Below are 23,203 nucleotides of genomic sequence, written 5' to 3' on the forward strand. Positions count from 1 at the left end.
CCAAATTAAACTAATTCCTTTTGCCTGCCCTTGGTCCATATTGCTGCAAACTTTGCATATTCATGTGCATATCTAAAGGTCCCTTAAACATCCCTATCATATCTGTCTCTGCCACCAATCCAGCAGTATGTTCCAGACTCCTACCACTCTCTGTGTCAAAACCTCACATCTCCTTTGAACTTTCCCCCTCTAACTTTAAATGCATGCCCCCTAGTATTAGACATTGCAACTCTGGGAAAAAGATTCTGACCGTCAACCCTATCTATGCAACTCATAATTTTATAGACTTCTCCCCTCAGCTTCGCCCAGTCCTGAGAAAACAACCCAAATTTTTTCTAGTCTCTCCTTATAGCTCATATCCTCTAATCCAGGCAACATCCTGGTAAACCTCTTCTGCACCCTCTCCAAACATCCACATCCTTCCTGTAATGTGACAACCAGAACTGAATGCAATACTGTTGGCCTAACCAATGTATAATAAAGTTGCAACATGACATCCTGACTTTTGTACTCTTTTCCCTGATCAGTAAAAGCAAGCATGTCATAGACCTTCTTTACCATCTTATCTACATGTGTGGCCACTTTCAGGGAGCTATGGACTTGAACCCAAGATCCCTCTGTTCGTCAATGCTGTTCAGGGTCCTGTCACTAACTGTATACTTTTCCTTAGCATTTAATTTGTCAAAATGCAGCACCTCACACTCATCCATTTGCCATTTCTCCACCCATATCTGCAACTAATCTCACTATATTCTTTGACACCCTTCTACATTATCCACAAATCCATCGATCTTTGTATTGTCTGCAAACTTACTAACTCACCCACCTACATTTTCATCCAAGTCATTTATGTGTGTATATATATATATATCATAAACAGCAGAGGCGCCAGTGGGGATCCCTGTGGAACACCACTAGACATGGACCTCCAGCCCGAAAAACACCCTTCCACCATTACCACCACATATGTATTATATATATGTGTATAATATATGTTTATTTCATAAAGTTTCACATACAGAAAAAAAAAGTTAGGTCTCTTAAGATCAGATGGTTTCACATCCTTGTGAAATTCTTTTCTCTGCTATTTTGTTGGTATTAACTCATTTAAAACTCTGATAAACCATGAGACAGGATTTCAATCAAAGTCCCTCAACATCCTTTCAGGGTTCCAACTTCTTTAAATTTTGAAAGTACCTTCTGTCTGTAGGGGGCAGCATTAGGTTTTGTTGAAATCATACTCTCATTTTCATTTAAATCCTTTATAAATTGATATTGTTTTCTGAAAGATCTTAGATTTTACAATGTCGCTTAGATTTTTTTTTTAACCAATGTATTTCAATTAAATTTATTCAAGTTGCAGTTTGGAATAAGGACCTATTATTAGTAATGTTTGACTTGTAATGATTTTAAAGACATGTAGTTAATGAACAACAAATCCATTATTTAATATGGAACAATAAATGTAGTGATAGTATTGCGGATGCTTGAACTTTGCATCACTAAGATGATCTACGGCCATCACTTACATTCCCTTCTTCTTAAACTCCTTTTTTGTTATGCTGCTTCATGGCTCTGTTTCCCAATCTCATTTTCATTTTACTTTATCTGTTTTTTTATGAGTCTGCCTCTGTTTTTTCTCTCTGCTGTTCACTCATTCCGTTTATCACTTCCCTGAGGGACCATTGCAAGGCAGTATTCTGCTCCAATTGGTCAGTCTGCTCCGTGTACAGCTCCTATCTCCAGAATCACCGTGATGCTGGATACAGTTCCCAGGGAGTCTCCAAGACCACAGCAGCCTTCCTGCAACAATGCTGCACATGTTCCTGAGCGTTCTACCTTCACAGATCTCCACAAGAGCAGCTGAAGCGAGGACAGCTCCCAGTTTTCTACACTGTCTGGAAGCATTAAGCTACCTAGCAACGGGGAAACATCATTCGAAGTGAAAATCCTGGGCTACCTAGCAACTAAACAATGTCATTTATTGCCTATCCAACTCCCAGATTCGAAAGGGGACCTGCCTCATAACACAAAGACTAAAGCTGCCTCAAGAATAAAACTACACCGGACAGCGATTGATGTTTTCAGTGTGCTGCTGAAAGGATGTCTGCACTCCGTAGAAAATTCGGTGAAGACTATCAAGTTGTGAACACTTCCCGGGTTTCCACCTACAGTGCTCCCGTAAAAAAGAAAAGGCAAAGGTTTGTAGACAAGAACGGTCGTTGTAATGTGCAGCATGGAAACTTAGGTGGAGAGACAAGTAGGTACATTTCTGATTTGTTCACTACTTTAGTGGATCTGAAGTGGAGATGGAACCTCCTAATCTTCATTCTGACTTATACAATTGCCTGGCTGGTGATGGCTTCAATGTGGTGGATCATAGCCTACATCCGAGGAGATATAAACCAGACCCATGGTGAGAACTATACCCCGTGTGTGGCCAATGTCTACAATTTTCCATCTGCTTTTCTCTTCTTCATAGAGACAGAGGCCACCATTGGTTATGGCTTCAGATACATTACTGAGAAATGCCCAGAGGGCATCATCCTCTTCTTGTTCCAATCCTTGCTTGGTTCCATTGTGGATGCCTTTTTGATCGGGTGTATGTTCATCAAAATGTCCCAGCCAAAGAAAAGGGCAGAGACTTTGATGTTTAGTCACAATGCAGTCATCTCCCAACGTGATGGCAAAATGTGCCTGATGTTTCGAGTAGGGAACCTTAGAAACAGCCATATGGTTTCTGCTCAGATGAGATGCAAAGTGATAAAGGTAAGCACAAAGAAACTAATTTGCCGGTAAAAGTCAGCGCAATATGTCCAAACAAACCAGGCACTCTTAATTCAATTTTGCTCTTTGGATAATTTGTTCAGCTAAACTGACATGTTTCCTAAACAAATGTTTTATTACCCGATTTTGTTGTAATCAGGAGATGGAAATTGTTGTAAATTGAATTTCAAAGCATTTAGCATTTGCTGACTGAAACATTTAAGTAGAAAACAGTGTTCTAAGCAAATACAGCTATGAAAGAGTTAAAGTGTCATTACGGAGATTTCAAATACATTCGGTATTTGTGCAGCCTTGAAATGTAAGCAATTAAACAGAGTTTATCTGCATAATCCAAATAATCTCTGCTGTCTAGATGTCTAGTTACAGAAATGATAGTGGTCAGTGGCCTGGAATTATAATCATTGATATTAACAGCCACTGGTTAGCCAGTGAGACATTTGTTGTTCCTCTATGTTGCTGGAGGTCCTATTCCGTATGTTAAATAATAGAATTTCAATATGTTGCTTGTGCCCATGTAGAATCCCTACAGTGCAGAAAGAGGCCATTTGGCCCATTGAGTCTGCATCAACCCTCTGAACAGCATCTCACCCAGGCCAACCCTATTCCCCCACATTCTAACATGGCCAATCCATCTAATCTGCACAACTTTGGACTGTGGAGGGAAGCTGGAGCACCCAGCGGAAACCCATACAGCCATGGGGAGAACGTGCAAATTCCACACAGACAAATTCCCTGGCGTTGTGAGACAGCAGTGCTAACCACTAAGCCATCATACCACCCTAAGTTGATTCCTAATTTGAATAATGAGTTAAACAAAGTCAATAGCTCAAAATTTCATAATATATCAAACCCAACAGCTTGAATTTAACAGAATGAGTGGGAGCCACCTCCGTTACATGTATCAATTGGATGCAAATGCCTTTAAGGATACACCTTAGGCCACCCATTTGGCCACTTTTGATGAAAATGGTGGGAAATGACCACTGTCATGGGAGTGCTGGAGTTTGGAAGTGACTATCCAGCAATTTCTTCCCATCCCCTCCCGCTGTGCCTTCTTTTGCAAGGGGACCCCATAAAAGAGGTAGTTGCATTTATATAGCAGCTTTCATTGGTTCTTGCCCCAGTACTTCACAGCCAATAAAACGCTTTTGAAGAGCAGCCAAGGTTGTATAGATAATGATAGACAATTTGTGTACAGCAGTTCGATCAATTGCTGGTTGAAGTATTTTTGCAAGTGTTATAGTTGAAAAATAAATGCTGGCTGTGGCAAAACTTCACTCTTTTTCCAGTAGTGCCATAGGATTCATACACTTGATCGGTCAGAACTGAACCTTGGAGAAAGATACTACCCATGAAAATAGTAGAGCACCTCCCCCTCTTCGAAGTGTTGATTGAGATAATGTGCCAAAGGGCAGGGGTGGAGGGAATAGTTATGGGGCCCTCAAGCATGGAAAATATGGAGAATGAGGTAACAGACTTGGGCTGAATACGAAAGTTTGATATCCTCATGGCACATCGAGACGTCGACATTCAGTCAACGGCATTTGTTCTGTGATAGGTTAACACATGTAATACATTTGCATGCCATGAATGCCTATTACCATAAAACACTTTAAAATAAAGTCTTATTTTCGAGATAAAGCCAGCTCACAAGAGAATCTGTGTCAGCTGTTTCACATCAGTTTAAATGTGACATGAAATTGTGTCTCAGGTCAATTGTTATCATAGAAACACTATTCAATATGAGTTCTGATCATTAGGCTCAATAGTCTAATCTTGCCCTATCACCCAATGAGCCACAAGAGCTATATCTACCTCCTTCTCAAGAACATTTAATGTTTTGGCCTCAAAACATTTTCTGGGGTAGTGAATTCTATAGGCTCACCACTCTTTGGGTGAAGACATTTCTCCTTATCACAGTTCTAAAACATTTTACTTTTTATCCTTAAACTATGACCCCTAGTTCTGGAGTGCCCCACCATTGGGAACATCTTTCCTGCATCTAGCCTGTCTGGTCCTGTTAAAAATGTACAGGTTTTTATTAAATCCCTTCTCATTCTTCAAAACTCCAGTGATTCAATCCTAATTGACCCAATCTCCTCTCGCATGTGAGTCCTGCCATCACAGGAATCCATTTGTTAAACCTTCAATGCATTCCCTCTATGGCAAGAACATGCTTCTTTCAATAAGGAGATGAAAATTGCACACAACATTCCAAGTATGGCCTCACCACTGTCCTGTATAATTGCCACAAGACACCCCTGTTCCTGTACTTGAGTCCTCTCACAATGAAGGCCAACATACCGTTTGCCTTGTTTACTGCCTGCTGCACCTACATGCATGCTTTCCATGACTGGGTGCATGAGGTCATGCATAACCCATACATATCCTTGTTGAGTTCTACAGCACAAGTGAGAGGAACAACAGAATTGCAGCTTGCATAGGGACTCAGCTTTGACATACATGAGTCAGCGGTGGTGACGAGGTGTGGCTTATGTTAGGGGAATGGTGGAATGAAGTAAGAATCCTTAAGGTGGTGGGAGTTGGTAGAAACAAGGGAGCTTGATCAACGTAAAAAAAATGGGATGTAAAGGGCAGTGTCAATGCTGTGCTGATAACAAACCAATGCAGGGTGTTCATTGGCAAAGTTTCTAGGGCTTTGAGTTCACTTGCAACATTCAAATTACCTCTGCTGAGGGTGATCTCTGATGATGTCCTTCACAATGCATTGAAGAGAAGGCTGGCTGCCACTGCACTTTCAACCACTTCCCACAAAGTGTCAAAGACAACATTGCACTTTAACATGAACATTCAGTAAAGAGTGAACAAAGGAACACTCTATTTGAAGGAAACCATAATGGAAATGACCCTCTCTCCCCTGTAACCATCACTGGCATGCCAAATAGTTTCCACGCAACGCATTTAGATTTCTGACTAAGCTAATTTTAAAATAACAGTGATGCACATATGAATAAAATGAAATCAATATAATGTGAGTTATTTAAAAAGTGAAGTTTAACTTAAAAAATACCATGCCTCTTTTTTGTCCTCAATATGCCTAATATTAAAGGCAATAGAACGGGACAGGACAGTTGTGAACGTGCTGAAGAGTCTTCATGTTTGGCAATAAGGCCCTTTTCTAGCTTGCCTGTACCTGCTTTGTTGTCAACTACGGATGGGTTTCACCACTGGAAAGCCCACCTGATGCGTGGTCACACTTGTCTCCCATGTGCAGTGGCAGCATTTTAACTTTAAACTAGAATCATGCGTGAACCAGCAAAAAAAATAGAAGTGACACATGCATCTAGTTCCACCATTAGGAATGGTATGCCATTGTTAAAATGCCACCCAAAATAGTTTGAAATGACATCTGAACCCATTGCATAACCTTTTAACTCAACAGACTAAAATTGGGCAAAGCTAACACTTGAACCAGGATTTCTGCAGTTACTTGGCATGTCATCTACCATTACAGTGCTGGATCCACAATTGAGGATTAGTAGCGGAATCACTGTCCTAGAGAGGTTCATGCTCCCCCAATCCAACAATTGCCTCTTGTTCACCTTGACAGGAGCAAGTGGAGACTCTGTGTTTTAAAAGGCAGTGAAAAAGCTCTCATAATCAGCTTGGAGCTGACATTCTCCTGGTAAATTTCAGTAGGAAGCTAGTGCAATCTTGGGGAGATTCTGGGTCACTAAATTCTTCTGCATTTTTGGCTGATTTATCTCCCCTGGAACCTTTCATGAAATTTCCGGTTATGTGAGTCACTGTTTTAGGATGAAAGGTTATTTACTGGAATTGTACAGGCGGTTGTTGGACTCCTGAAGCCAATTTGGAGGCATGCATGCATGGAGGCAAGTAACAGTATCAACAAGTTAATCGAGTTTCAAATGATAACTTTCATAAAAATGTTAAAAGGAGAACTATCCAGAGTACAACTTGACAAGTGAGATAAGTCCAGAAATATTATTGATAGCAGAAATACAGAATAACCTACTACTCATATGGCAAAGCAAATAGCTCATATTATAGTGTTAATGTTTGCACTAAACTTCAATATCATACGTTTAGGATTATCAACATGGTAAACGGTTATCATGGAAAATAGAACTAATAAAAACAAACAAATTAGTGAGAGATCATTTCAAAGAAGGGTATGTTAAAAACATTCATCAGAATTTTTCTGGAACCATTCCAAAAATAAAATAATTCTTATGACGTTTTACTTTTTTGTTACACTAGTCACGTATCAAAATGTTCTGGGGGTGTAACAGTTCCAAATTTCTAATGGATTTTGTAAATGCATTAATGAAAAACTAGAGAACTGATGGTCGCATTTAAAATAAGTAAATAATTTAAATGAATTTGCCTAAAACTGTATGTTAATAATACAATCTCATTACATTCTTGCAGTATGTAACCAATATACTATCTTTTAAATCTTTGCAAAATGCAAGTAAAACGTCTTTTAGATCTATACTTTCTCATATGTATAATCTGTTATTTTATTGAACACAAAATTATAGATCTCCATGTTGTGCAGATATGTTAGCTGCATGTCTGTTTTGTAACATATTGTAATTTCAGTTGCAGGTCTTTGTTTTTGAATTTGCACAACATGAATTGTAGAGTCTGGGTTAATATAAAATATCTTGAATTGAGTTGAATTCTGTCATCAAGATGGATTTAAATTTAAATTGCTGCCATGAAATGAATAGATTGCACAGTGACAAAAGACATGAACTTAATGTTGACATTAAATCACAGCCACTTTTATAATAGCCATTTTGATACAATTAATGAGAGTTCAGGTCAAGTTCAAAACTTAGTTGGTTACAAAAATCAGTACAATTCATGGTCCACCATCATAACAGCACGGGGCAGCACGGTGGCACAGTGGTTAGCACTGCTGCCTCACAGCGCCAGAGACCCGGGTTCAATTCCCGCCTCAGGCGACTGACTGTGTGGAGTTTGCACGTTCTCCCTGTGTCTGCGTGGGTTTCCTCCGGGTGCTCCGGTTTCCTCCCACAGTCCAAAGATGTGCAGGGCCAGGTGAATTGGCCATACTAAATTGCCCGTAGTGTTAGGTAAGGGGTAAATGTGGGGGTATGGGTGGGTTTCGCTTCGGCGGGTTGGTGTGGACTTGTTGGGCCGAAGGGCCTGTTTCCATACTGTAATGTAATCTAATCTAAACAGTTTCCTCAGAGGTGACCCTATATTTGAAGTATCACATACTGTCATTTCTATTAGTCAATTTAGCATCTTTAATCCTTTTCAAGTCTACAACAACGTTTCTGTCTATCAGTCAAATACGGCATTTCCTATTATTATTGACTGTGACATGAAAGAGGGCTGGAATGTGATGCAGAATAATGACAATAAAGCAAGTTTGATCCTGACCGAGGTTGTTCTTAGGCCTTGACTCCTTTCCTTGCTTCAGGATGATACTATAAACTATGCCAAATCTTTGGATTATCATGTCTCCATACTGACGTACATTGTATTGAAAAGAAGCATGATACTTCTTAGACTTTAAGGTCTTTAGTCTCTAAAGATATAAAGGAGCTTCAAGAAGATAAAGGTTTCAAACAAATACAATTCCTGCTTTTCAAACAAAAACATTGAGTAAAATATAGGAATGTGTTCCTTTTTTAATTGGTGACCATCACTAGTTCAAGGATTTAATAGAACTGATTGTCATCTTTCCTGCATATTCAGAAATGTAATGAGGATATTTTGTTATTCTCTTTCATATCAAGCATTGTAAAAGAGCTTGTTTGTAAAAGCTTTTTGTAATAAGATTCAGTGACTGTGTAGATAACAACTAATCAAAACGCTTGTTCTAGACATGAACTAACACAGATTCATGGTAAAGGCCACCCTTATGGAAGGTGAGTGTGGATGTCACAATTGTTACTTTTGGTGCAGGTGTGGAGAGTGCTGAGTCTGACAGCTGAGTGGTTAGGCAGTACAGAAGGATTGCAAGGATAATGCTGTTGAGAGGTTGGCTCTGTAGCAGCAAATGAGAGATGATGTTTCCTGTCAATATTGAGAGTGGCAGAACATAAGCCTTGATGGGAGATGGGTATAGTGACAGAGATAGAGTGAATGTTTTGTGTTGTAGAGACGATACTGGCACTTCTGCTGAGCTTTCCTCCAGGCAATTGAGAACGTATTGAGTGTAGGGGCAACTTCAGACCAAGCCGACATGGTCTGGTGTCTTGTTCCCCTGCTGGTTCTGAGGGAAGAGGAAATGCTGCCCTGAATCACTTTTTCCAGCAGCATCCCCAGGTCCATGCCCGCACAGCATGGTACCCCTCTTTGACCCATCTGCACCAAATGTCAGCAACTGTACAGGGCAGCTTCAGGCAGCCAGTGATTAGCTGAATGCACAAAGGCCTTTTAAAGATGGCATGGACACAAAGAATGTTGGTGGATTCAGGTTATCTGCAGAGTGGCAAGTTGTTGGGAAGATGGGTCTGAAATCAGATATGAGGATTACTACAGGGGCTGGTCAGGTAGTTAATGAGCTGAGTTAGGTAAGAAACAGTGATAAGAATCATGATACCTATGTGAAAAATGTCATCCATATGTAATGACTTCAAGTCAAACAGTTCTGTTCTTAACTATGACCTCGTGACAGAACTACTTGTCTTTCTGCCAAGTCTGATTTTAGTTGCCCTAGTAATATATTATGTGATCAGTATGTTTTAAAACTATTACAATCAATAAAATTTTTACATCTACATTTGTGTATGCTGAATGTGGAGTGAGAATAGAGGAACCTTGAAAGGAAAGAGTTCAATTATTGACACTGTTGTCAATAGCCTTACAATACTGACTGACTGTGTGGAGTTTGCACATTCTCCCCGTGTCTGCGTGGGTTTCCTCCGGGTGCTCCGGTTTCCTCCCACAGTCCAAAGATGTGCAGGTCAGCTGAATTGGCCATGCTAAATTGCCCGTAGTGTTAGGTAAGGGGTAAATGTAGGGGTATGGGTGGGTTGCGCTTCGGCGGGTCGGTGTGGACTTGTTGGGCCGAAGGGCCTGTTTCCACACTGTAAGTAATCTAATCTGATATAGCTGGTGTAAATTGCATGGTGTATTTTTGATATGTTTGTCACGATAAAATTCTGTCACTATCAAGGTGTGCATTATGGCCAATTCTGAGTTTCTGAATAAACACAGCAACTAGATGTATATGTGGGGTAGGACTCATTAGCTCAGTTGGAAAGAGTGCCAGAGTGTGATGTGGAATAAAGACTGTAGAGCAGGTTTGATCATGGCTGAGGTTGTTCTTCAAACTTGACTTCAGGATGATACTATAAGCCATGCCAAATCTTTGGATCTACACTTTGTCAACAGAGAGAGCAGCAACCAGTTGCCATTTTGAGGGGATGGTGCATTGGTTTACATTATGAGGTTAGCAAGTTTTGAGAAGATTTGTAGCTCAAGTTAAGATTCTGAATGTAGGTTTGCTTGCTGAGCTGGAAGGTTCATTTTCAGACATTTTGTCACCATACTAGGTAACATCATCAGTGAGCCTCTGGATGAAGCACTGGTGGTATGGTTTGCTTTCTATTTATGTGTTTAGACATCCTTGGGTTGGTGATGTTATTTCTTGTGGTGACGTCATTTCCAGTGGTGGTGTCATTTCCGGTCCTTTTTCTCAGAGATGGTAAATGGGATCCAATGTGTTTGTTGATAGAGTTCTGTTGGAATGCCATGCTTCTAGGAATTCTCGTGCATGTGTCTGTTTGGCTTTTCCTAGGATGGATGTGTTGTCCCAGTCAAAGTGGCGTCCTTCCTCATCTGTATGTAAGCATACTAGTGAGAGTGGATCATGTATATTTGTGGTTAGTTGCTGTTCATGTATCCTGGTTCCGAAGCTCTGTAGAAACTGTGCAGGGCAGAGGAAAATCACCTATACAGTGTTATCAAAAAGAAGGGGTATCCAATGAATGCAGTCTGCCAATTTCTCAGCAACAAATCCAACAAAGTAGACAACACACGTCCAGAAACCCTCGCCACTCTCACCTACATCAAAAACATCTCAGAAATGACTGCCAGACTACTCAGACCACTTGGCATCATGGTAGCCCACAAACCCAACACTAAAAGAGCAACTAATGAACCTGGAAGACCCATTCATTTTGTCACTGTGAGCTTATCCTCTTGAAGCTGTTAATTTGTTATGTCATAAATTGTACAATAAAATGCTGCTCACGTATCTGTAGCTCTTGCCATGCCTCCGCATGCAGATAGCTCAGCAATTTCCATCCACTTGTCATGCAGGCAGCAACCGTCAGGCAAGTGCTTCAGTGTCTGGGGAGCGAGCAGGCAGGCAGGGATACAGGGAGGTGGATCATCACAGCCGCCAGGAGCTCTGTGGAACATACTCACCTGCTGCTTTTGGTTTTGTGTGGAGCATGAAGAAGAATTTAGCCTTGTAGTTTAGATGGCTGCTGCTCTACAAAAGCCTGACTGGAACAGACCAATCACGCGGACAGGTCTGGCTTAACTGAGGAACCTGAAACAAGCATGACCAAGATACCTTATCTTTGTTTGAAGTCACTGCCCTGGAATCCATTTGTGGGGAGAGAAAACACAATTAACAGTTCAACTCTGGTGACCTCCTTCAGAACAGAAAGCATGTAATTGCACTGGAAAAGTTGCAGTGGATTCATAAGGATATTGCCAGTATTGAAAAATGGCAGCTATGAAGAAAGACTGGATAGGCCATCTTTGTTTTCCTTAAAACTGAGGAGGCTGAGGGGAGATTTTATTGAGTTGTACAAGGTTGTGAGGCACTTGAACATAATAGATGGGAAAGACCTCAATCATTACTTGAGGGGTCAGTGATTAGGGGGCATGGATTTAAAGTCATTTGGTTGTGAGTATTCCTGGATTTCATATTTTAGTTTGAGATGTAGTTAATCTGATAGTTTTTGTCTGACAAGGGAAATGGGTCATTTTTGTATTAATGCAGTATCTTTGAAAGAAGACGTATTTTGCAGGCACACTTATAATCCTAGAACACTGACAAACTGAACTTTGAGTAGCAGTGTGCAATGTATGATTAATTAGAAGCTCTTCAGTCAGGGCAGTAGGGTGGCTCAGTGGTCAGCACTGCTGCCTCACAGCGCCAGAGATCCGGGTTCAATTCCTGCCTCGGGCAACTGTCTGTGTGGAGTTTGCACATTGTCTGCGTAGGTTTCCTCCCACAGTCCAAAGATGTGCAGGTTAGGTGAATTGGCTGCGCTAAATTGCCCGTAGTGTTAGGTGTAGGGGAATAGGTCTGGGTGGGTTGCTCTTTGGAGGATCAGTGTGGACTTGTTGGGCCAAATGGCCTGTTTCCACACTGTAAGAAATCTAATCTATACTGCAATTGAAAAGTAAGTCATGAATTTTTTATTTTTTATTAATTTCTGTCAGTATTTTAGAAACTTTTGTAAGAAAGGACTATGGTAATGTATTGAGTAAAACATCCACAAGAGTCTTACCAGCAACGTTTTCCTCAGCTAAAGTTTAGCCAATTAAAAGTTTTTGAATGACAGCTTGTTCTTTTTAAAATAAAAAAAGACACTCTATTATCTTCAAGTGAATAAGATCTGATATGCATAGAAATATAACCATTGCCACATTATTGGCAAATTAGATGTAGGATTTTTAAATTAAATGACTATTGATCAATCCCAAATGAACTGTAAAGTAAGAGTTCTGAGCGTCATGTATTTTTGAGTACTCCAATCCTGAGGGCAGATGAAGTGCTGTCTCACCCCAAGTTGGTATTATATCAATCTGAAGATGTTATGTTTCATTAGAGTTAATCACGGGTTTGTTGAAAATTGAAGTCCGAATGGTTAGTCAGGACCGCTGTCCAGGTTTTGACTGTTATCAGGGATGGTTAACCAGGGGCGTCTGTCAGCGTAACACATGGGGTTTTTGTCCGAGAGCCAGATTTTAGATCCAGTTTGAAGTCTGTCTTTTATTCCTGATAAGTCTAACTTTTGTGTTTTTTGGTTATTACTTAAATAGTTCTTAGTTGTTAGAAGAGTGGCTTGACTATATCTAACAAACTCTGATATTACACAATAATCCATGCTCTCATCTTGCCTGATGATATATTCCTGTTCAGCCTGTTGGATTTGAACTACGCAAGTTTATGGGTTTATTCAAGAATTTTAATTGGGCCAGCTCAACAGAATTGAAATATTGTAAGTTTTCTAAGCTCTGTTTCAAAACTGGCACAGTAGAAGGATTAGTGGGAGACGAAGACACTTATTTTCACCCAGTAGGTGATGGGGTCTGGAATTCAGCAATTGAAAGGGTAGCAGAAGTAGAAACTCTCAGCTCATTTAAAGGGTTTTCTGGATACGCAGCTCAAGTACAGTAATCTCCAGATAGACAGATGAAGTGCTGGTAAATGGGAATATGCTGGGTGGTTCGTTTTTCAGGATGATCAAAGTGGCCTCCTACTGTGCGGTAAATTTCTCTACGTTTTCTAAATATTCAAAGTATCTGCAAAGGAGAAACTTGCTTGGATGTGACGATAGGATGGGGAGAGGCAGTACATGAATTGTTCCTTAGGAGGACCAGCATGGAAATGATGGATCTAAAGGCCTTCCTCCATGCTGTCACAGTTTTATGATTCTATCAGTGTTATCCTGAAGACTATAAATATCTTCATTTTGATCTACTAGTTGCTAAGTTTTGTATCATCTTCAACTTCTGTGATGCTGCTCCCTGCACCCAGATCTCAGTCATTCAGAAAAATTGCAATGAGTAGTGTACCCAAAACTGACCGACAGATTGAAAGGTAATCTCTGGAAGCAGCATTTTCCATGTGATGTTCTGAAATTAAATCAAGAGCAGCCTCCGATACCAGTGCAGGACCTTAGATATAGTCAACCAGCCACATGGACAGCCAGACTCAAGATGGCTTCCACATAAGGGGTAAGACACCAATGTCAGGCTACCCACCACCTATCTTGAGTCTTTCTGCCCTATTGTGGCTTGTTGTCTTCCTGGAGCAAGAGAGAGGCAGGTATTAACAGAAGATTAAAGTATATAGCACAGCTGTTACTGTTGGTACAAATGGGGAGGTGTTCCTAATGGGTGAGTAGGCAGCACAGAGGGCACGCAGAGTTCGTAGTGTTGGTGCTTGGGCAGGAATTGGTGAGGGTGAATGGGGAATATTGCAGCAACCCTGAGAATGGCAGAGCATGATCCTTAGTGGGAGGTAGTACATAAGCAGAGATAGCGTGCATGTGAGATATTGGCGAGACGACGTTGGCACTTACCCTGGTGAAGTGGAGATGGTCATTAACATTTTACAGTGTTGGGCATTCCTTGAGAAAACTGAGACTGCTTCAGCCCAGATGGCAATCGCAGACTAGAGTGGCCTGGTGTCATGTCTGTCACAGTGATCCCAGGAGAAGAGGAAGGTCTGCAATTTCATTGCTCCATTGAGCACAACCTCCAGGCTCTTGTCCTTAAAGGAGCTGCCTATTTCCAAGTGATTGCATTTTTCCAGCTGCACAATGGGCTCTTAAAGATGTTATCAGTATCAGGCATACCAGTCAATTTCGGTATATCCCACCATGAGTAACTTGTTCTTGGAATGGCGCATAGTGGGATGGGGCCAGAATTAGATGTGAGAAATGGCATATGGCGAGGTAGTTAATGAGGCAAGTTTTTGGTAAGATATGGTGAGAAAACTGCTAAGCTTTGTGGAGAAAATCCATCCAAAAAACCTTACACAACTGACACATAACCAAAAAGAACTATGATTCAATCTCTAGTTTGGGATTGAGCTATCTCATCCCTGAGTATTCTCCATTTCTGTATCTTTTAACAGCTTTTCTCAGTCTAACACCCCTATCTAACCTCAATGCAAAGGTATATAATTCTGTCATGAATGACTTTTAAAAACCTCTTAAAATTGAATTTGTTTTCTTTCATTTTAAATCCAATTTTAATGTATGAGTGAGTTTCAGAATACTGATAACAATGGACAAAATGTTCGCTACTGTTTTCCATCAGATTTGCTAATCTGTTTACTTGCCATGCATTTTTAAAAAAAAATGAAATTAACATCTAGAGGGAAATAAATCCTTAATTGTTGACAGATAATTTGATAGAGCATAAAACAGTCTTCAAACATGGCACTAATTTGATGTTTTTATTTAGAGCAGACAGTGCATCCAGAATTAAATGGCTGTTGTGGGTTTTAATTATATGCAGCAAGGGATGAAATACTGACTGGAAGTTTAGCATTGTTACCTTTTCGTTTTAATGTGGGTGTATTGTTGACTTGAATCCTACTAATATATTAATATTAGATGTGATCGATACTGCAGTGCTAGAACATTGTGTAAGATCTTAGGCAGAAATAAATACAGGGAAAAATGAGAGAGTGCAAGGCAGAAAGATAGCACAAGTAAATAAAGGGGCAAAATGAAAAGTAAAATAAGAAATAAACTTTAAAAAGGGGAAAAAATAAAAAGAACAGTAACAAAATGCATTAAGAAAATGAAAAAAAATGACAGTAGTGAATGAAGTGACCAGAAAATACACAGAAATAGGTATTGATACAATGTTCTCACTTGTAGCTGCTATCTCAAATATATATGTACTGACCAGCAGTTATTTATTTTCAAAACCTAGGGTGGGATTCATGAGCAAATTCTGTGAAATCAATAATAGATGTTGCATAACTTTCTACTGGACCATAAGGGATTAGAAGTCTTTTTCCTCTGTCTTACTGCCTGCTACATGTGCGATGTCTTTTCCTGTCTTGCTTCCTTTCATTGTCTAATGGTTAAATTCCTCTCTCTTCCCATCCACAGATTACCAGCAATAGATAGGAAATGTCTGGGAAAATGGATTTGTACATGGTCGATTGGCTGGCCTGCCAGACCCATGTGACCGTTACCTCGGCTTTAATGATTTTACTTTTGTTTGTGGCAGCCATTGCATGAAATACTCTATCAGATGTATGAGGCTAACATAAGGTCAATATTCAGAACTTTAAGAGCACCAGCTGCTATAAAGATACAGTAAGGAAAGATTAAAACTGCAGTCTGTAATTTTGTAGCATGGGTGAGATGAAATAGTATTGAATTTTCCACTCCCTGTTGTTTTGGAAATGGTCAAAAATCACACGACACCAGGTTATAGTCCAATAAGTTTATTTGAAAACACAAGCCTTCGGAGCCTTATTCCTTCTTCAGGTGCTATGAAAGCAGATATGAGACAGAATTGGAATTTTCTCCGCTCTCAATGGAAAAACTGTGAAATAGCGATAATATTTGAACAAGAAGCTCAGCAACTTAGAATAGTTACTGTATTATCGGTACTGTGGGAAGATTATAGCAAGTTTGATTGCAGCCTAAATTTCACTGAGAATCCAGAGAGAAGAAATTTTGAAGACATATTTTCACCTTAACATTGCTAATACATTGTATATGTTCAACTTCACAGCTCAGGGAAAATAAAGCTGACAGCCTAGTGTGATAGGAAAAATAAAGATCTGTAGATCCAGATGGAAGACCTTATTCAAAATCCACTTAATTCAGCTGAACCAAGTCTAATGTGCAGATAGGTAACCCTATATTTACCATGAAGATATTTGCAGTATTTCACAAGAGGTGAAACTATTGACTGCTGAACAGATTAGGGAAGATCATTAGTTTGTTCTTATGGGTCTTGAATGTTTTCCTGGTGTGCATCATCTCAAAGTAGATGAGACTGTGGGAGCAGTTCAGTATCCCATGGGAAGAGTTTCAGTTGCCTTTGGGGACAGCCTGAAAGAAATAATTAAGGAACTGATGGAGCCACCAACTGAGGAGAAGAAAGATCAGAAAGCAAAGAAACCACCACTTAAGCAGCTGGCAACTGGTGACACAGAAGTAAGATTAAAAGAGGAAATCATTACAGAACGATGAAAGATATAGTCATGATCGAAAAAAAACATAAAAGAAGGAGAAAAAAATGCAATTGAATATGCTTGAAGTTAAGTATATAGGGTCACACACTGTCAGCAATAGGAATTTCTCCAGATTCTGACAAGGTAAGAACGGCAGCAGAGATTCAGCAACCAACACGTCTGAAAAGAATGCAACAATTTTCTGGCTTCATGAACCATCTAACAAATTTCTTTGTTAGATTTTCTTTAGACTATGAAGATTTCCTTCTTGCGAAGGAAGAACTAAAAGTAATTACCCCTCGATATTATTAGGCTGAATGTACCTAACGGGTTCTTTAAAGTCTGATCAAAATGAATAAAAAGTCACATTGCACTTTAATATTTAGCAAATTCAATTGCTTAATCTACTTAATATACAATACAATACATTATATTTGAGACATATGCAAATTAATGAGTGAATCTATGAGCTTAAACTACAAATATATACAAATATATAAAAACAAATGGATCTCACAATGTCTTCTATCCATCATAGATTTTAAAGACAGTGGCACTTGGAGCCCCAGCTCAGATTCCATAGCAATGATCTCATAAACTCCAACTCAATAGTGAAAAGTCCAATGAATAGGGCAAAGTCCATCTCAATAATGCAGTTCTGAATCCAAGATTATGTGCTGAATCCCCATTTCAAAAAGCTTTCAGTACTTTTCTAGACATTCCATTATGCAGAATCAAGTTGAAAGATTTCAACTCTGTGTTAGTTATATAAAAATATGGTTCCCACAGACAGCCAAGGTTATGCAGTTACCTCCTAGCCAAAACAGGTAGGTTATTTTTTTAACGCCAGGCCTATTTTCATTTATTTTTCCAATTTGCTTCACTTGCTCATTGCTATGACCTTAATAATCCTTAATAATTAACATTTAAAGATTTTGTTTGAAGATATCTTTAAGTCCAAAACTGCGCACCAGGATGGTCTCAGGGCTCTCCACTTCTTCCTGGAGCAAAGGCCTGAACCATCTCCGCCCACCGTCCTCCTCCACCTGGCCCAGCTCGTTCTCACCCTCAACAACTTCCCTTTTAACTCTTCTTGATTTTTTTCAGGTCAGAGGGCTGGCCATGGGACCCGCATGGGCCCCAGCTATGCTCGACTCTTTGTGGGGTATGTGGAACATTCCATGTTCCAGTTCTATTCTGGAACTCTCCCACAATTCTTTCTCTGATATATCAATGATATCATCAGTGCTGCTTTCCTCTCTCATCCAGAACTGGAAAATTCATTGATTTTGCTTCCAATTTCTACCCCATCCTCACTTTCACCTGGTCGATCTCTAATTCTTCCCTTGCTTTCCACGACATCTCTGTTTCCATTTCTGGGGATGGAATGATCACTAATGTCCACTATAAACCCACGGACTCCCACAGCTAACTGGACTGTATGTCCTCACACCTTGCTTTCTGTATGGACTCCAATCCATTCTTCCAGTTTCTCTGTCTCCGTCGCAAATGTTCTGATGAGGCTAATTTCGACAAGGGAGCTTCTGAAATGTCTACCTTCTTCCTTAACCAAGGATTCCCCCAGCATCGTCATTAACAGGGCCCTCAACTGACTCCAATCTATCTCCTGCATTTCCACCCTCACCCCCGTCTTTTCCCTCCTGCAACAGTGATAGGGTGCCCCTTGTCCTTCCTGATCATCCCAACAGCATCCACATCCAGAAGATCATCAGCCACCATTTCTGCCACCTCCAGCGAGATCCTACCACCAGACACATGTTCCCCTGTCCTCCCTGGTCCACCTACCACAGAAGTTGTTCCTTCTGGAAGACCCTGGCACAAGCAGCAACTCCCTACAACACCGTAGCTCAGTAACAGCAGAGTGTAGTATCTATGAGAAGGACTGCAGAAATGCACTAAAGATCCTCAGACAGCATGTTTTAAATCCACAACTACTTCCATCTAGCAGGAAAAGGGCAGCAGATATATGGGAGTAGAACCACCTTCAAGTTCCCCTTTAAACCACTTACCATCCTGTATATTGCTGTTCCTCCACTGTCGCAATGTCAAAATCCTGGAATTCGTCCTTAATGGCATTGTGGGTCAACCCACAGCAGATGGACTGCAGCAGTTGACAATGGCTGCTCACCACCACCTTCTCAAAGACAGCTGGGAAGGGGAATAAATGCTGGCCAGCCAATGATGCCGGCATCCCACAAATTAATTTTAAAAAAATTAACTATCCAAAGTTCCAATTTCCCCTAATTTTTCAGAGCACCAATTCACGCCATCAAACATTCAAGATAAGCAAATCTTACTCGGAACTAAAGATTCATTCATATATTACAACAATATTTGGAAGTTCATTCTGGAGTGAAAATGAAATTCCAAGCATAATAATTCAATCATAAAGTCTTTGAAGTTTACTAGTTATCCAGAACTCTCCCCTTAAGCAAAATGCAACACACAAAGTATAGCATTTTAAGGAAAAAGGAAATAAGTTATGCCATCTAAGTTAATTTCCTTTCTTTAATTGGTATCATATGACTGCAATCAATTCCAGGGGGTATCTGTTTTTTACCAAGTCCTTAAAAAACTATAATTCCACATAAACACCCCCATAACATGGTTTTCTTTTACACAATTAAAAATCACACAACACCAGGTTATCGTCCAACAGGTTTAATTGGAAGCACACTAGCTTTCGGAGCGACGCTCCTTCATCAGGTGATTGTCAATCACCTGATGAAGGAGCGTCGCTCCGAAAGCTAGTGTGCTTCCAATTAAACCTGTTGGACCATAATCTGGTGTTGTGTGATTTTTAACTTTGTACACCCCAGTCCAACACCGGCATCTCCAAATCATTCTTTTACACAATCACTGATAGTTCCTTAAAGGGAAATCAGCTTAATGCCTGCCCAGATCTCGAACTCCAGAGAGGAGAATAAAGAAATGACACAAGACAGCATTTTGGCAGTCAAGGAACAAAAACATACATAAACCACACCACAAAGAATTAACAGTTCAGAGACTATGGACACCAGAGGAATTCACATCCAGACAGAAACAATTTATTACCTCAATCAAACACAAAAGCTGGTCTCTCTTTCTCTCTCCTACAACCTTCCTTTACTCATAATGAGAGTGAGATGTCTAAATAACTTTACATTCAATGATTTACATTCCAGAACCAGCAGATTGAGTCCACCATCATAGCATTATGTTGGTTGTCTGGTTTCCTACATGTTTACCTATTATTCAACTCTCGGTCATGTTAGCTCAGTTTTATCTTGTCAAGTTCTGCCTGTGGTGACCACTCTCAGGAGTCCATCACTCAGGATCTGTAGCTGCCTTGCCAAGCTAACTTTCAATGGTCCAAAAGGTCGTAACTATGCCATGTAACTTCGCTCAGCTAAATCGCTGTCTACCCTTTGTTATGGTGTGAGCCAGTGGAATGAATAAATTCATTCACTCACCACCTGGAGTCCGCTTGCAGCATCAAGGTGGTTCATTGTAAATACTTCTCTCTTTCTCAATCAGCTGAAGATAATAAAGAGTCTACAGTGATTGGATTCACTTTCCAAGTTTCACCTTATTGTTATATCGGGCAGTGGCCAACTTGAGCACCCTCTGCCAGCACAATCTTCTGCTGTTCTACTGCGGCCATGGCTGTCAGTCAATGTATTGTCCGCTTCCTTTGATTCTCACACCTCATGAGGCAATGTACAGAGGCTGGTCAGCAGAATCCACCCTTTGGGCAGCACCCTTACTTTGTTTTGGAAAACCTACTTCCCCAGTCAGTCCTTCCGGGTATGGAGTAGACCTCTGGGAGTCTTCTCCAAATCCCCCAAAACTATAGGAACCCCAATCCAGCCAACCACCTCGCTAGCTCACCGAACCCATCATTTAGAGGACAACTCTGGGTCATGGAATGTTTCCCCAGCCACAATATCCTCCTTCTTGAACATTTTGCTCAGACTGTGCCAAGTGTATGGTTAGACTGAAAGTACCTTGCAGGTTCTTTATGGTATAATCAAAATGAAGACAAGAAGGTATATTCGTTCAAAGCAAATTTATTAACCTAAACTACTTAATATGGGAATTGGGAAGATATGTTGAGGTTGTACAGGACATGGAGTTCTTTTCTGGAATACTGTATCCAGTTCTGGTCACCCAGTTATAGGAAAGATAATATCAAGCGAGAGAGGGTTCAGACAATATTTAGGAGGATGTTGCAGGGTACGGAAGGTTTGAGTTATAAGGAAAGGCTACATAGGCTGGGATATTCTTCGCTGGAACCTAGGAGTCATTGTGTCATAGAGATGCACAGCAGGATCTTTGGTCCAACTCTCCATGCTGACCAGATATCCCAACCTATATCTAGTCCCATTTGCCAGTTCTTGGCCCATATCCCTCTAATCACTTACAATTCACATAAGTGAATATCCAGAAGCCTTTTAAATGTTGTAATTGTACCAGTCTCCACCACTGCGTCTAGCAGCTCACTCCATACATGCACCACCCTCTGTGTGGAAAAAGTTACCCCTTAAGTCCCTTGTAAATCTTTCCCCTCTCACCCGAAACCTATGCCCTCTAGTTCTAGACTCTCCCACCCCTGGGAAAAGACCTTGTATATTTATCCTATCCATGCCCCTCATGATTTTGTAAACCTCTATAAGGTCACCCCTCATTCTCTGACGTTCCAGGGAAAACAGCCCCAGCCTGTTCAGCCTCTCCCTATAACTCTCCCTATAGCTCAAATCCTTAACCCTGGCAACATTCTGGTAAATCTTTTCTGAACCGTTTCAAGTTTCACAACACCCTTCTGATAGGAAGGAAACCAGAATTGCATGCAATATTCCAAAAGTGGCTGAACCAATGTCCTGTGTTGAGAGGCGGAGACAAAAGGTGTGGTGCTGGAAAAGCAGAGCTGGTCAGGCAGCATTTGAGGAGCAGAAGAGTCGACATTTCAAGCATAAGCTCTTTATCAGGAATGTCATTGCTGATGAAGAGCTTCTGCTTGAAACGTTGACTTCCCTGCTCCTCGGATTCTGGCTGACCTGCTGTGCTTTTCCAGCACCACACTTTTTGACTCTGTTCTCCAGCATCTGCAGTCCTCATTTTCTCCCTGTGTTCTGAGGCAACCTGAAAGAAATTTATAAATTAATGAGAGATATAGCTAGTGTTAATGGTAATTGTCCTTTCCCTAAAATGGGAGATTTCAAGACTAGGATATACATTTTAAGCTGGGAGGAGAGAAATTTATAAAAGACAAAAGTGGCATGTTGTTTATACAGAGGGTGGTTCGCATGTGGAATGAACTTCCTGAGGAAGTGGTGGATGGGGGTACAATTACAACGTTTAAAAGACATTTGGATAGATATATAAATAGGAAAGGTTTGGAGGGATATAGGCCAGGATTCTAAGGTAATTTAGTTTGGGATTATATTCTGCATGGACTAGTTGGACTGATAGGTCTGTTTCCATGCTGCATGACTCTATGCAAACCAATGAGTGAATCTATAGTTTAAACTACATAATATAAACAAGTGAGTCTCACACTGCCTTCTATCAATCAGAGATTTTAATGAGTGGCACTTGGAGCCCTATCTCCGATTCCATAGCAAAGATCTCACGAACCCCAATCTGATAGTGAAAAGTCCAATGAATGAGGCAAAGTCCCTGAATCTAAGGTTACATGCTGAATCACCATTTGAGACTACTTTCAGTACCTTTCCAGATATTCCTTTGTGCAGAAACAAGTTGAAAGATTTCCAGGTGACTCCCTTAAAGAATGGTTCTTATAGACAATCAAGGTTATGTATTTACCTCTGAGTCAAAATAGGCATGGTTTTTTTTACACCAGGGAGAAAGTGAGAACTGCAGATGCTGGAGATCAGAGCTGAAAATGTGTTGCTGGAAAAGCGCTTTTCCAGCAACACATTTTCAGCTCTTTTTTTACACTAGGCCTGTTTTCATGTATTCTTCCACTTTGCTTCAATTGCTTATTGCCATAAACAATGAACCCTTACTGATTAAAGCTTAATGATCTGGTTTGATGATATTTTTAAGCACAACACTACACATTCAAATAAAAAATAACTAGCAACAACAGCTCAACATGATGTGGAAATGCCAAACAGCTGCCTCACAGCGCCTGAGACCCAGGTTCAATTCCTGACTCAGGCGACTGACTGTGTGGAGTTTGCACATTCTCCCCGTGTCTGCGTGGGTTTCCTCCGGGTGCTCCGGTTTCCTCCCACAGTCCAAAGATGTGCAGGTCAGGTGAATCGGCCATGCTAAATTGCCCGTAGTGTTAGGTAAGGGGTAAATGTATGGGTGGTTTGCGCTTCTGCGGGTCGGTGTGGACTTGTTGGGCCGAAGGGCCTGTTTCCACACTGTAATCTAATCTAAAAAAAAATTGAAGTAAATTACACCCAAGTCATTTAGCGAGTTTTGAGAAGATTTGTAGCTCAGATTGAGGTTCTG

At 40.5% G+C, this 23,203-nt stretch overlaps 1 protein-coding gene across 2 annotated transcripts in view; it reads left to right on the plus strand.

The window, feature by feature from the left end:
- Positions 1 to 1,568: 1,568 nt before the first annotated feature.
- Positions 1,569 to 23,203, plus strand: part of LOC122539896 (G protein-activated inward rectifier potassium channel 1-like) — a 475,827-nt gene continuing 454,192 nt past the window's right edge. For both annotated transcript variants that reach the window (XM_043675051.1, XM_043675050.1), the window contains exon 1: positions 1,569 to 2,769. In XM_043675051.1, the coding sequence (XP_043530986.1) occupies positions 2,104 to 2,769 (666 nt within the window). In that variant the 5' untranslated portion in view covers positions 1,569 to 2,103. The remainder of the gene's footprint in view (positions 2,770 to 23,203) is intronic.

This window comes from Chiloscyllium plagiosum, chromosome 33 (genome assembly GCF_004010195.1).
Source record: "Chiloscyllium plagiosum isolate BGI_BamShark_2017 chromosome 33, ASM401019v2, whole genome shotgun sequence".
Classification (NCBI taxonomy): Eukaryota; Metazoa; Chordata; class Chondrichthyes; order Orectolobiformes; family Hemiscylliidae; genus Chiloscyllium; species Chiloscyllium plagiosum.